Below are 14,413 nucleotides of genomic sequence, written 5' to 3' on the forward strand. Positions count from 1 at the left end.
CCTAACATTCTTTCTGAAAGTAGGTAAGGGAACATACATTAAAATTTGTAAAAATCTAAGTCAGAAAATGTGATGCATGCAATCCTCCTAGCAAACCCACTTTCCCCCACCGAGAGCTCTTGGTGAGCTTTCTCGGTTAAGTGTCTGGAAGTGAGAAGCAGAGGTCTGTGGAGAGAGCCTTGGGCATTTTTTCAGAGAAAGGAGAAAGACCACAAGAGATATTAACATGGTATTTTCAGCATGGAACTAGCTAAACCAAAGGCCTCAGAGTGGCAGCCCACAGACCCAGTATGGCCACCAACTGTTTGGTTTAACCCTCAGAATATTGGCCCACACAAGAGTTTTTTAAAGTTTCAAGGATTTGGCAACATATACAGTTAAGGGAGAAAAATCACATGAAAACCTGCATTACCGGCTTCTGTTAGTGATCAGATATGGGATGTATGGCCCACTGAGCCTGCTTTCCTATCTGTGACATGCAGCCAGAGCCAAGAAGCAAGAATAAAGAGGAAGGGGCTTGGTTTTGTACTCATGTTTCCAGAAATTCAGAAAAACAACCCAAGTCGGCATTTGGTTTCAAGGGGGAAAAAACCTCCAATGCCTAACTTTCTCTTTACATTACTTGCATGGGTACTAGACAAATGTGAAATTCAAATGCCATTTTACACAATATCAGCTGGCAGCTGATACCAAAGTGAGTTCTGCCGACACTGTGGAAGCACCAGGCGGGTAGAGTCACAGTGTGGAAGCGGATCTACTTGTCTGCCCAGAGTGCTAGCACAATGCCACTGGCAACATCGTATTCCATAAATAATCAATCTGTCATGGGTTCTAAGGTGTTACTGCAGGGCATAAACCACACCTGTAGGGTTTGATAAGACCATATTCGCAGATTCCCAGAGCCCAGCCTGAGTATGGAATCTGCATTTTTATCATGTCTAGCATGATAATCTCTACATTTCTCTTTGTGGACCATTATCTTCAATCATTAGCTCTCTTACACTCTAATTGCTTTGTCTCATTTGGTTGTGTGTTTTGACTAAAAATAATGCCAAATGTTGTTCTGACCTAATAAAATTCATTATACTGTGGAAGAAAGGTGTAGTGGGGAATGACTATCTTTTGACCACTTATTATATGCCCCATGTGATGCTAAGAATTTTATGGGCACTCCTTCCTATGACTCTGTGAAATAGTTGTTATTACTGTATCCAATTTCCAGCTTAAAAAGCTAAAGCCACGAGAGGTTAAGCAACATGCTTAAGATCATGCAGAGGGTCAGAGGTAGAGTTAAGAGGTAGAGTTGAGACCCATGTTTGTCTCACCAAGCCCTGCTGTTAGCCACAATGTTATCCTACCTCCCAGTGGCTTTCTGATTGTATTACAATGACCTATGATTGTCAAAAAAATGTTTATATCATGATCTATTACATATATATCCCCCTCCTCACACAGGCAAACAAATGTGTAGGTAGGTATTTGCACACACATACTTAATACTATGTATAAAGTATCTTGACATTTTCTGTTACTCAGTTTCCTATTTTTCAATGCTGGCTCTAACTCCACTAAATAGATTTCATAACCCTCTAAAGGGTCATGACACACAGTTTGAAAAACAACAGTAAACCTGTAATTCCACAAGAATAATCAGGAATGTTAGAGGATATGTTTTATGGACCAGATGGCCAAAATCCGTAAAGAATGACATGTTGAAAATTTACACATATGAGTAATCATCTTTCATTCCAGAACTCTGTGTAATAATAGATATGATGATAGTCATTTATTATGTGTGTTTTCTGCCTTATTATCTTCCAAAAATTTTTCAGATTTAATATTTATTGTCGTATTAATAAAACCCTTTGAGGTCTAAACTTAAAAACAGATAAAATTAATAATGTAATATTTCATTTATAGCTTATTCCATGGAATCTAAGGATTTGAATTTTTACTAGAATAGTCTATTGAAGTATACCCATTGGGGAATTCTTGACTTCATAATGTCAGTCTGTCATATCACTAAGACTTTATATTTTTTTAAAAGAATTATTCTAATAAATATTTTGCATAATGAGTTGGATTTCTGAGAGAATAAACATTTTTAATAAATGTAAATCATTTTTAAATATGCAATAAGAACATGTTTATCCATTTCAAAGATGATAGTGTCAGCAATCTGCCTGCCTAAATATGATAAGAATACTTTTGTCCTCATTTCTCTTCTTCTCTTTCCAGAATCAGCATGGCACATGAGTCCATTATACTCAAAGCTGTGGCCTGCCCAGCCTTTATTTTTCCATGATGGAAGACACACACCCTTTTTAGGGGATGTCAGGCAGAGTTGCTCAAGGGTCATCTCAGGGAAGGTGACATGGCCTTCTGCCTCTTTTATAAACATGCACACTGACAGGAGTGGCATTTCCCTCCCCCATCCTTCTTGTCCTGTAAATACAGTTTTGTCAAAGTAATTCTTGGTACATTTATAATCATCAGACTTTTTTAACTTTCATCTGCTTCTGTGTAGTACAGTGTGTGTGTGTGTGTGTGTGTGTGTAAGATTTATTTATTTATTTGAAAGAGTTACAGAGGGAGAGATGGAGAGAGACAGAGAGAGGTCCTCCAAATGGCCACAATGTCTGGAGATGAGCCAATCTGAAGCCAGCAGCCAGGAGCTTCTTCTGGGTCCCCTATATAGGTTCAGGAACCAAAGCACTTGGGCCTTCTTCTGCTGCCTTCCAAGCCATTAGCAGAGAGCTAAATTGGAAGAGGATCAGCCGGGACATGAACTGGTGCCCATGTGGGATGCCGATGCCACAGGCAGAGGCATAATCTAATGCCACAGCACTGGCCCCAAGTACAGTATATTGTACATTACTCTCTTTGATTAATACAAGCATGTATTGATATTTTTAAGATTCATCTTCTAGAACCCACCATCTCCCCCACATTCTTTTCCCCATTCTTTTCCCTATTCTTTTGGCTCTAAGTGTCCCAAAGTTCTATGAAAGTTGGTCCACAGAGAATATTACATAATTTTTCTCTTCAAAGATACATCAACTCCTCTGCTTTAAAAAATAATTTTCTTTATTTCCCTTGGATGCTGATAATTGCAACCAAGAAGTAATGTACTCTACACAGGATTAACTTTCCCTCTCTAAAATCTTAGTCTGTTCAGTTCAAGGTCCTTACAGCCACAGAGTCCTTCACACACGTCTAGTCATTTATTTTATTTTATAACTAAGGAAAGTGAATGCTAGTAAGAATTCTGTCTCTCAACTCTGTTTTCTGCTAACTACAATGTGAAAAAGTAGAGTTCATGTTTGCCAAATCATTAATTAGTATATCCCACATCATGGATAATTTAAAACCACAATACTATTACTGTGACCAAAAATTACTGAAAGCTGTACAATTCTACCATTTAAAAAGGGGGCTTTGTGTGCTCACATATGTGTGTTAAAAGACTTTCTTGGGTTATGTGTAAATTGTAAATAGAAATCCATATTGTTTCAGATCTGATTCTACATCTGCTAATTGGATTTCAGTGTATGGATTTAGTAAGCCAATATTCGTGTTTTTAAGTAAACAGCTCACTGAACGCATGCATATGACAAAGCTGATTTTTCTTTTTATGGGTAGAATCAATAACTAAATCGGAGTAGGGCCAAGTTGACATTGCAAAAGTAATCTAGGTTATGATGAAAGGACTTTATACTTGTACTTATTTTAGTAACAGCCTTAGAACTAATGGGAAGAAAACAGAAATGTCAAATCCTAATAGTCATCCAAGGGCAAGAATTCATTTTTTTTCTCTTCTAACAGGAATATCCACGTTATTCTGTACCATTCTGTTCTACATCTAATTCCTGGCTGGCAAGTGTCCGTTTTTCATGCTTATTCATTCGTCACCCTTGTGTTCTCTCTGCCTGCGAGGCATCTGGCCTGCCTTCTCTCATATCCCCAAATGATACAGGACAGGCTTTCGCTGTGGCCACCCTCAGCTTGCAGAGTGATATGGAGGCGCACAGCACAGTACACTCTATGCTCACTACACAACCTGCAAAGAAAAGAGGTTTTATGGCAGGAATTAAAAGTGGTTTTCAGCAAGAAGTATGGCCTGCTAAGGGGGTCAAATGTGAGCTCATTTTAGAAATTAGATCACATTTCTGTACAGTTTCAAGCCAAATCATTAAAACAAAATAATTATCTGGTCTTCAATGACAGTTGTGTTAAATGTGACTCTTGAATTAGGTGCCGCTGGCCATCACCGTTTTCTTTTCTTTTTCTTTTTTTTTCTTTTTTTTTTTTTTTTTTTTTTGACAGGCAGAGTGGACAGTGAGAGAGAGAGACAGAGAGAAAGGTCTTCCTTTGCTGTTGGTTCACCCTCCAATGGCCACCGTGGCCGGCGCACCGCGCTGATCCGAAGGCAGGAGCCAGGTGCTTCTCCTGGTCTCCCATGGGGTGCAGGGCCCAAGGACTTGGGCCATCCTCCACTGCACTCCCGGGCCATAGCACAGAGCTGGCCTGGAAGAGGGGCAACTGGGACAGAATCCAGCGCCCCGACCTGGACTAGAACCCGGTGTGCCAGCGCTGCAGGCAGAGGATTAGCCTAGTGAGCCGCGGCCCCGGCCGACATCACCGTTTTCAATCAGGAAATGAGGAAACGAAGATGTGCCCTCTTATGGCAGGAATTTGAAAACTGTGCCAAAAAGCACACCACGTCCTAAGGAGACTTACATAGCGTGCTGCCCTCCAGTCCTTGCCCCTTAGCTCTGCAGTGACCTCTGTCACCATGAAACGTTGGGAAGTTGTTGGATGTCCTCAGAATGGTCCTTTCCCCAGTACCCATGCACTCCTCAGCACAGCTGGGCTTCTGCTCCCTCTCCTGCCTCAATCTCCCAAACCAGTGAGTTCCTCTCCCCTCTGAGTCCTTTGCTGCTTGTCTCCTGTTGACCTCCCCACTTGTTAAAAGCCGACACTTATCTCCGTGGACTTTTCCCCACCTCCTTGCTCACCCTCTGGCAGCATTTCCTCTTAAATGTCCATGTCCTCTTTTATTTATGGGACTGGCCCTGCCCTGGTGATGTCATCTCTTTGCAGTGCTTCAGTGACAATGAAGTGTAAGAAGTCCTACCAGGATGACTTTTCCTAGCTCTAAGCCAGTGGTTCTCTAATTTTCTACTTTTTCACCTCCTGGGATATTTAGCTTTGTCTGGAGGCACTGTTTCATCATCATGACTGAGAGGGGTTCAACTGGCATCCAGAGAGTGGTGTTTGGGGATGCTAAGTATTCAACCTTGCAGAAGACAACCCCACAATAAAGACATATCCAGTCCATAAAGCTGGTAGTGTTGAAGTTTGAAGTCATGATATAGGGGGCTAGCATTGTGGTATAGTGAGTAACACCACCACATGCTATGGTACCATCCCAAACAAGCACTGGCTCGTGTCCCAGCTGCTCCACTTCTGATCCAGCTCCCTGTTAATGGCCTGGGAAAGCAACAAAAGATGGCCCAAGTGTTTGGGCCCTTACACACACTTAGAAGACCCATATGAAGCTCCTGAATTTGACCTGGCTCGTCCCTGGCTTTTGTAACCATCTAGGGCGTGAACCAGGAAACAGAAGATCTCTCTCTGTTTCTGTCTCCCCCTCTCTCTAACTCATTCAAATAAATTAACAAATCCTTTTTTTTAAAAAAAGAAAACCATGATGTAGACCTACTAGCCTTTTCCTTTTGAAGATCCTATAGATAAAAATAATCCAAACTGGTACCAAAATAAGTGTGTAGCCTTTCTTCCTACTTCTTTGCCTAACTTGCTACTATTTTGTTTGGTGTTGGTACCAATCTAACAGTGTAGTACCTAAGAATATTGCTTTATTCTTGCCTTTCCGCCCTCCCCAAATACCTAGGTCTTCCTGAGGGTATGATGTCTTTCTAGAATCTGCTTTCTCCTCCTTCTGCCCACCATCACTAGCTGAAATAGGGACCCCATTATCCCTCTGGATCCATTCAAACGGGTCCCTAACTACTTTTTGTCTCCTCTCCACAACCTCAATCCTCTGTCACTCTGAATATGACATCTGTGGTCCATGCTTCGCTTAGAACCCTTTGAGGGTTTGCTATTCCTACACACGGTAGAAGGGCTTTTCATAATCCGACCTCAGCCTACCTCTCTAGGCTTAATTGTCTATCTTTCACATCTTCATCCTAAGTGCCTAATTAAATGTCTACTATATGAACTTACTTCAACTATTTGGATACATATATGCCTGGCTTTTTCTTTCTCTTAGCCCTTGTTTTGTGATTTCCTAATTAATTGAAATAAGAGTGAGCCAACATGTTACTTAATCTGAAAGCTAATTCCAGTCATTGTCTTCTCCCGCCCCCATATCAGATGGGAGTTCCTCAGGATCATTTTTCACAAACTAGATAAACTTGTCAAGAACATTTTATCCTATAAAATTATTCATTGCTGCTTATTTTATTGGTATCTTCTGTTTCGCCAGAATTTTTATCTCAGTAGAGATAAAAAATAACAAAGAGAAATTGCTCTATCAGTAGAGAAAGGCCTTAGTGTTTCTATTGGAAGGATACAGATTAAACAAAAGGGACATTAGAAGCACATGTGGGGTTGCAAAATATCTAAAGCCGTCATTCAATAGTTCTAATGTAGCATCAATTATTTTGTTGTAAGACTTTGTGTAATTTGGTAAACATACTTCTCATACCTAAATGGGGACATGCTTTATATAACTTCCAAATTATTGTAACTCTGTGGATTCTAAATGTTCTTTTCTACCACATACTCATTTTCTTGATCATCAAATTAGAAGTGCTCTTCTGACAGAAATTCTGTCATCATATAGATAGTCTCTAGTCTTAACACAGGCCCACGTAGATCTATAATTTTTCTCACTAGCCCTATAATCTCGAAGATTTCCTTCTGTGGAGAAATTCAACTAAATGACAAGTATGTAACAACAGATTCTTTTTTCTCAGTGCATTTTTCCAGTTGGTGCCTCTGGTAGGGGTATGTTAGGGTTATACCTCTGGACTCTGTATTGCTACCCATTGGTTCAGTTGGCTACAATGATGTTTTCAGAATTTTTTAAAAAAATTTATTGCTTTATTTGAAAGTCAGATTTAGGAAAGGGGAGAAACAGAGAGAATGAAGAGTCCTTCCTTCTGCAGTTTCACTCCCCAAATGGCCACAACAGCCTGGGCTGGATCAAACAGAAGCCAGGAACGTCATACAGATCTCCCATGTGGGTGGCAGGAGCCCAAGTAGTTGGGTATCTTCCACTGATTTTCCCAGGCTAGTAGGGAGCTGGATCAGAAGTGGAGCAACCAGGACACAAACTGGTGTCCAAATAGGATTCTGGCATCACAGGAGGCAGATTAACCCACTATGCTAGCCCCAAAGAATTGTATGTCTTCATCAGGGTCATGGATGAAAGGAGACAGGAGGTATTCATCTTTATTCAAATCTACTGGATTAAATGTCAGTAATCTACTCATGTAAAATAAAGTACTGGGGAATTTTTAAACACTGTAAACTCTTTGAATAATTCTTAATTGTAGAAATTCAATAAAATTTACTGAGTTCAAAGCCAAACCATTCTATGATGGCTTAGTTAAGTCTTCTCCTGAAGTAGGTGCCCATGATGTGTTCATAATGAAAAGCTGGTTTCTAACACTTTTGCATCCATCTTTAACAGTTTCTAAAAGTTCACTGCATATTGCTGTAAAAACTCTATCACAACCAGATCTTTGAAAAGGAATTATTTAATCTTCCCTTTAACGAATGGGCACTTATTTAGATACAGACATACTTCTGGGCTCTTCTCAATAGTTGCTTATCCCCTGCATTGTGCTTGAGACATCTCAAGAAGTTATATTCATTCTTTTAAGACTCCAGCACTCTCTTTCCAACTCTGAAACAGCAATTTGCATTTGATTTATTGATCAAAATGTTCCAAAGTTACTATAACTTTAATAATATCTATTGTGAGAAAAGAGTACAACATTTGTGTTTGCAAGGGACATGAATAGGAGTTTCTTTTGATTAAAAATGTGATCACCATAGTTGATTACCAGGAACCACTAAAGAAATGTAATTAATGAATTTCACTAATTGTTAAAATGGAGATCCAGAAGGGCTACAATTGAAGTTTAAAGTTGGTATATTTCATGGCTTCTGAATTTCATAATTTTCACCACATAGATTATGGCACAGTACTAAGAACAATGGGTTTAAAAAAATAAAAAGGCATAAACTACAAAGCTGAGGAAATATTTTTTGCGTTTTCTGTAAATGGATAGATGAGATTTAGTTGACACACATTTATCATTTGTGCTTTCCAGATCTGCGGAAGACATTTGAGCAGGAACCCCTGGGAAAGGAAGTATCCTTAGAACAAGAAGTCTTACTCCAATGCCGGCCACCCGAAGGGATCCCAGTGGCTGAGGTAACAAAAATTCTTTCCATTTAGCAATTGACAATTAGTTATTCTAATAGAGGCCTAATCCATGGCTAATGGTGCAGTGAATTAAGGTATGGCATGATGAATGGTTGGTAATGGCATCCTAACTGCCTACTGCTGGCAAAATAGATTGATTGGGAACTGATTAATGACTTGTGAGTCAATTAGAATGCCCCACTGGACAAAGCCACAGGCAGCTTGGTTTAATTTTTTCATTCTTTCAAGAAATCAGAACAACTGCTTTATTTAGTCTAGTACTAATCAGAGAGAGGTGGTATGGTTTTTATGTACCAACAATATTGTATTGGTCTTGATTATATGCAAAAAATGTGAAATTTAACTGAAAAGTGATCCCTGTTAAATATAAGAGTGGGAATAAGAGAGGGAGGACATGTACAGTTTGGGACATGCTCAATCAGACTTGCCCCAAATGGTAGAGTTAGAAACATACCAGGGGATTCTAATACAATCCCATCAAGGTGGCATGTACCAATGCCATCTCACTAGCCCAAGTGATCAGTTTCAGTTCACAATTGATCACACTGATAGGTCTAAGAGTCAAAGGGATCACACAAGCAAGACTAGTGTCTGCTAATACTAACTGATAGAATCAAAAAGGGAGAGAACGATGCAACATGGGAAGCAGGATACACAGCAGACTCATAGAATGGCAGATGTCCTAAACAGCACTCTGGCCTCAGAATCAGCCCTTAATGCATGCGGATATGGCTGAAGAGCCCATGGGAGTGTTTTAGGCATGGAAAGCCAACACTCTGGGGAAAAAAAAAACAAAACAAACAAACAAACAAAAAAACTAACTGAAAGATCTCTGTGAGTGAGATCCCAGTGGAAAGAACGGGGCCATCAAAGAAGGAGGTACCTTTCTCTGAAGGGAGGAGAGAACTTCCACTTTGACTATGACCCTGTCAGAATAAGATCAAAGTCGGCAAACTCAAAAGGCTTCCATAGCCTTGGCAACTCATGACTAGAGCATAGGGAGATTACTGACGCCATAAACAAGAGTGTCAAATTGTTAAGTCAACCACAGGAGTCACTGTGTACTTAATCCTCATGTGGGATCTCTGTCCTTAATGTGTTGTCCAATGTGAATTAATGCTATAACTAGTACTCAAACAGTATTTTACGCTTTGTGTTTCTGTGTGGGTGCAAACTGATGAAATTTTTACTTAATATATACTAAATCGATCTTCTGTATATAAAGATAATTGAAAATTAAAAAAAAAGTGAGATGAAGGAGGATGTGTGTGTGTGTCTGTGTCTGTGAACCTGTGACCACACACATGAATTTACTGTTCCATGATAGAAGCATGGACCCCACATGTCAATCCCCTGTCCAGTAATGTAATCATGAGCATCCCTAAATGCCATATATACACACTGTGAATAGAACACATTTGAGGAATAATGGGTGTCAATTAGTTTTGTCCTATGAGCTTTCCATCATGCTCTTCATTTTTATTTTTTGTTTCTGCTAAAACAAAGCATATGTATTGCTAATGAAGTATTAAAAATCAAATTCATGCTGTGACTTTTCATTAGCACCAAACAATACTGTGCCCTTTGAAAATTCCTGTCTTTGGGAGTAGGCCTACATGACTCCCAGGAGACTGCCTGTTCTCCTGGGGACATTTACCATCATCTCAGAGCATTCCGTTGGGGAAAATCTTCCATTTGTTAATAATTCTAAATTCTAAAGAAAATGCTACCTTCATATGATTATTAAATGACATCCTTTATAGGCTCCAAATGGCTGCCCTAACTGATCTAGTATCCAATAAACCCAGGCAAACTTTAATTTGACAAGTGATGTAGCTGCCAATTTGTAGGTGGTCCTGGTTAGCATCCAAACTGCACTGAGCCATTTGGACTTTCCATTCTTTATTGCATATGTCAAAATATTGCATATTTCTGTTACTTGGACCTGTATATGGGTCCCATAGATAGGGGTGATTTGAGTTTTTGTAAAATTAACTCCTGAAATTTTGCCTTTTTATGAAATTGAAAAATAGAGCTATTGAGACAACACTGTCCAAAATGTGATTAATATTGCATTTATAATTTGATTTCTCATAGTTTTTCAGTCTTCTAAAGATTGAAGCAATGGTGGTAGTCAGCTCAGTTATCTCTACCTCTGGCAACAAAATCAACCATCACATCATTATTTCTAAAGTAATACTAAAAGTAGTAAATGAATTAAAAATATAGCCAAGACCTTTATAAAATGACTCCATTTTTCTGTCACAGACATTCATATCTCCATGAGTCAATGCAAAGACTCAAGGGAAATTTTAATGAAATTTCCTTTTTAAGCTTGAAAAAAAGAGAGCAAGCCAGTTTTCGCCTTGTAATTGGCATCCTGTGGCACTCCCTAGCACTGTATCAGAGTCTTTGCATGATTATAACTATTTCATCCAATTCCAAGTCCTCATCTTCCAGCACTGAGGCACAGTATGATTTAGTGTGACTAAGATGGAAAGTCTTAACTATTCAATATTTCATTTCAGTGACTACAACAGTTCATCTGTCTCCTTAATTGTAGTTCTGAAACCTTAATGCAAACCTCTTCCAATAAACCACCTTAAAGATCAAAACATATCGTGAGTTACATGGGTATCCATCGCTCCCCTTTTACTCAGGGTTTCTTAAAGGTAACTTTTCTGTGCCAAGACTCTCAGTGAGGCGATTCTAGTAATTTCTTCATTTTCTTTGGTCTCCTCAACAAAGTAGTACACTTTGTCAGGGAGTAAGATTCATGACTGCAAACTAATTGGCTATGAATTTTATTTGTATCATCACTGGGGAAGAGACCAATTAACACTTGGCAAGCTCAAAATTCATATACCCATTTGACATTCAAAGAACTATATTTAATGCATATTACTTTTCCATTTTTTTTTGAAGTCAGAAGACAGATCAAACACACATTCTCAAGAGCAGGCTAATAAACTGCTGTGTAGATTCTTTTCAACACTGTGAAAATCACCAAGATCAGAAAGCTAATGAATACCTTAACATGACATATTACATCTGCCATTTGCTCAAGAGGAACAAATAAATTTAAAAGGAGAGGGACATGAGGGAACTTGGCAAGTTAAAGGATTATATGACCATTTAAATTTAAATATAAATGCATTCATTATTTAATATCTCATTTCCATTTTAAGGAATCTTAAAGCATAAAAATAGCATGAAGGGAAATGTTGATCTTAAAAGGAAACCAGCAGCTAAAACCCAACTGTTTTACAATAATAGGATCAGTCCTTAGGATAGGAGACAAGACTGAATATGTGCTTCTTTTGTATCCAAGAAAAATTATCCGAAATTGAGTCAGATAGTAAGTGTTCAGTGAACACACAGCTAATCGAGTCAGTTGATATTTGTTTTATAAGCCTATGTCTAGCGCCATTGCAAAGTAGTTGGGCACATTCTTTGCAGAATATCAAGAAGCAGAAATATTCTTCCTCTACCTAAGTCAGTAAATTATCCAAGAATTCTAATCTTAGTTATAATAGCTCCAAGTCAACTACAAATAATGGGACAGGCATTTCTGAGGTAATAACATTTCGCTTCTCCCTATTTCACCTCATTTCCTTACAGAATTCCAGGTTTAAACCTGAGCATTAACATTTTTGACTCTTTGAACTGAAGTTTACTCAAATTACAAAAGGGAGATAATAATTGTATCTGTGCAAAATGTGGATATAGGGTTTAAATAAGATGTTGTGTACCAACAATTTAGAACATGTCCAAAGCAATCAAGGGACATTAGTATTATTATTTTCTTACTTATGAATTCACAAAATGAGTTCAACCTTTTGGTTTCAAAATAGTAACTGAACTCCTTGCTCTCCTGTTTAGCACTGAAGAATATGCGGAGGGGAGCTTTCAAATTGATGAAGAATCAACAGGACAGAACCCCCTCCTATATTCTCTAGCTAATTGTTTTGATTGGAGTCCAGAACCATTGCAAAGGAAGATAACATTGTGAGCGTTAACACAAGGAAGTGCCCGTTCAGCATTGCTGTCACAAATAACCTGTTCATGTAAATACCCATACCGGTTTCTGACGTGCTGCTAGGCTGACTCAGATTATTAAAGCTCTTGTTGATTTGGTCTTCCTGGTTCCAGGACAGAAGACCAGTCCTCACATTTTTCTCTCAAGGAGGAAATTTAGGGAGAGCCTACTGTTGATAGATCTCCTTTTTGAAACTCAAGGGAAGACAGTAACAAAGAAAGTCTCAGAGGAAGAAGAGGCCAGTCCAGGACTCTTTACATCCACCTCTCCAGGCAGTGGCAGTTCTAACAGCTCCTCCCAATATGCATAAGTTAAGAAAAATTCCATCACAGGGACCAAGTTTCAGGACCCCGGGATTGCCTACTTCTTCCCCTGCTCCCCCTAAGCCCTTTATTTATATCTAGTGATATTGTTCAAAATATTTAATAACTCTACAGCTTCCTTGGCACATGAGCAGAGGTGTGGGAGTCTGGGAGGTCCTTTATTGAATCAGATATAATCCCTCCACCTCCACAGTTGTAGGGGGCACCAAGAACCCTTGGAACCAGCCAAGGTATGGCCATGTTATTTAGTGACAGATGCAGAATTATTTCAGTATTTAACAACTGGTATGGAGGAACCAGCATGACTGCTAAGTGGTAGCCTGGATGTACCACAATTTAAAAAGCTCTGACTACTACTTTTGTTGGCATTATCTGTTTTCTCTTCTGCCTACCTTAACTAGATAGTGATGAGGAGCCAAAGGTTTATTGCCATGTTTTTTCTCTCACATCAGCAGATGGCAGGTCACTTAGTGGATTCTTGACATATATTTAACTAAAGGAAAAGAGCAATTTTGTTGGATGTGATAGAGGCTAAATCTCAGGAAATAGAAAAGGGATATTTTCACCCCTGAATATGCAACCTGTTAAGAGAACCTGGTGTAGGGTGAGGGAAACCATTAATCTTAAACCTTGAAACCAGGGTTGCAACCCACTAGGACCAGGAATAAAAGACCACTTTAGTTTAAGGATTGTAGAGGAGGTTAATAATACTAATATTATACTTTTGAAGTAGACTAGATGAAAGAAAGAAAAACTAATCCAAGAAATACTCTGGTCTTTTTTTATAACACTGCACTGTTTTTAGGGATGTCAGAAATATAAGTCTATTTTTCCATTTCTGGTGAGGAATTTTAACAGACAATCCTCCCCCACAACTCCCAGAAGAAACGAGAAATTAATACACCCGTGGAATGGTGCTGAGCTGCTCCAGTGGCATAACAGCAGCACTCTGTGAAATTAATCTCTCTTTGCTCATTTTAGTTTCTGCCTAGAAAACATTTCTGTTGCATGGCAGACCAGATATAGATTCGATGATGCTTGATTCCAGAAGATTATCTCCTTTGGAGCATATTGGGATCCAAACATCAATAGATACAAGATCTGTTGGCATCTCAAAAGGAACAGAACTGAATTTTTCACTAAAAGTTGTGATTTGTTTCACCTTTAACAGGGGGATAATTGCTTCTCTAATTGTAATTGAGCTATTTCTCATAGGAGTTTAATTGGAGGAACAGGGCACAATGTTCAACTTACTGACCCCGTGGTGCATAAATATCATCATCTTATTTATCAACATTTGCATCTCTAATTAGCAAGTGGGAAAAAATGGGGTGAAGTGCAAAAGAATAGATTATTTTGCTGAGTATAGTCATGATAAATAGGGAGCAGGTTTTTTTTTTTTTAAAGCTGATACTGCCAAGGCCAAAAGCTGCAGGCAGCTAGAGGCACCATCTGATTATCAATAGGACTGCTGCACACTGTTGCATGAGAGCATTTCCCTACCGTCCTTTCATAATCGGAACTGAATTTCCACACAGGTCCATTGTCTCCCAAGCTGTGCTTTAT

At 39.0% G+C, this 14,413-nt stretch overlaps 1 protein-coding gene across 2 annotated transcripts in view; it reads left to right on the forward strand.

Annotated features, from left to right (window-relative positions):
- UNC5C (unc-5 netrin receptor C) overlaps positions 1-14,413 on the forward strand; it is a 380,855-nt gene that overhangs the window by 273,086 nt on the left and 93,356 nt on the right. For both annotated transcript variants that reach the window (XM_008267581.4, XM_017347400.3), the window contains exon 4: positions 8,370-8,473. In XM_008267581.4, the coding sequence (XP_008265803.1) occupies positions 8,370-8,473 (104 nt within the window). The remainder of the gene's footprint in view (positions 1-8,369; positions 8,474-14,413) is intronic.

This window comes from Oryctolagus cuniculus, chromosome 8, assembly GCF_964237555.1.
Source record: "Oryctolagus cuniculus chromosome 8, mOryCun1.1, whole genome shotgun sequence".
Taxonomy (NCBI): domain Eukaryota; kingdom Metazoa; phylum Chordata; class Mammalia; order Lagomorpha; family Leporidae; genus Oryctolagus; species Oryctolagus cuniculus.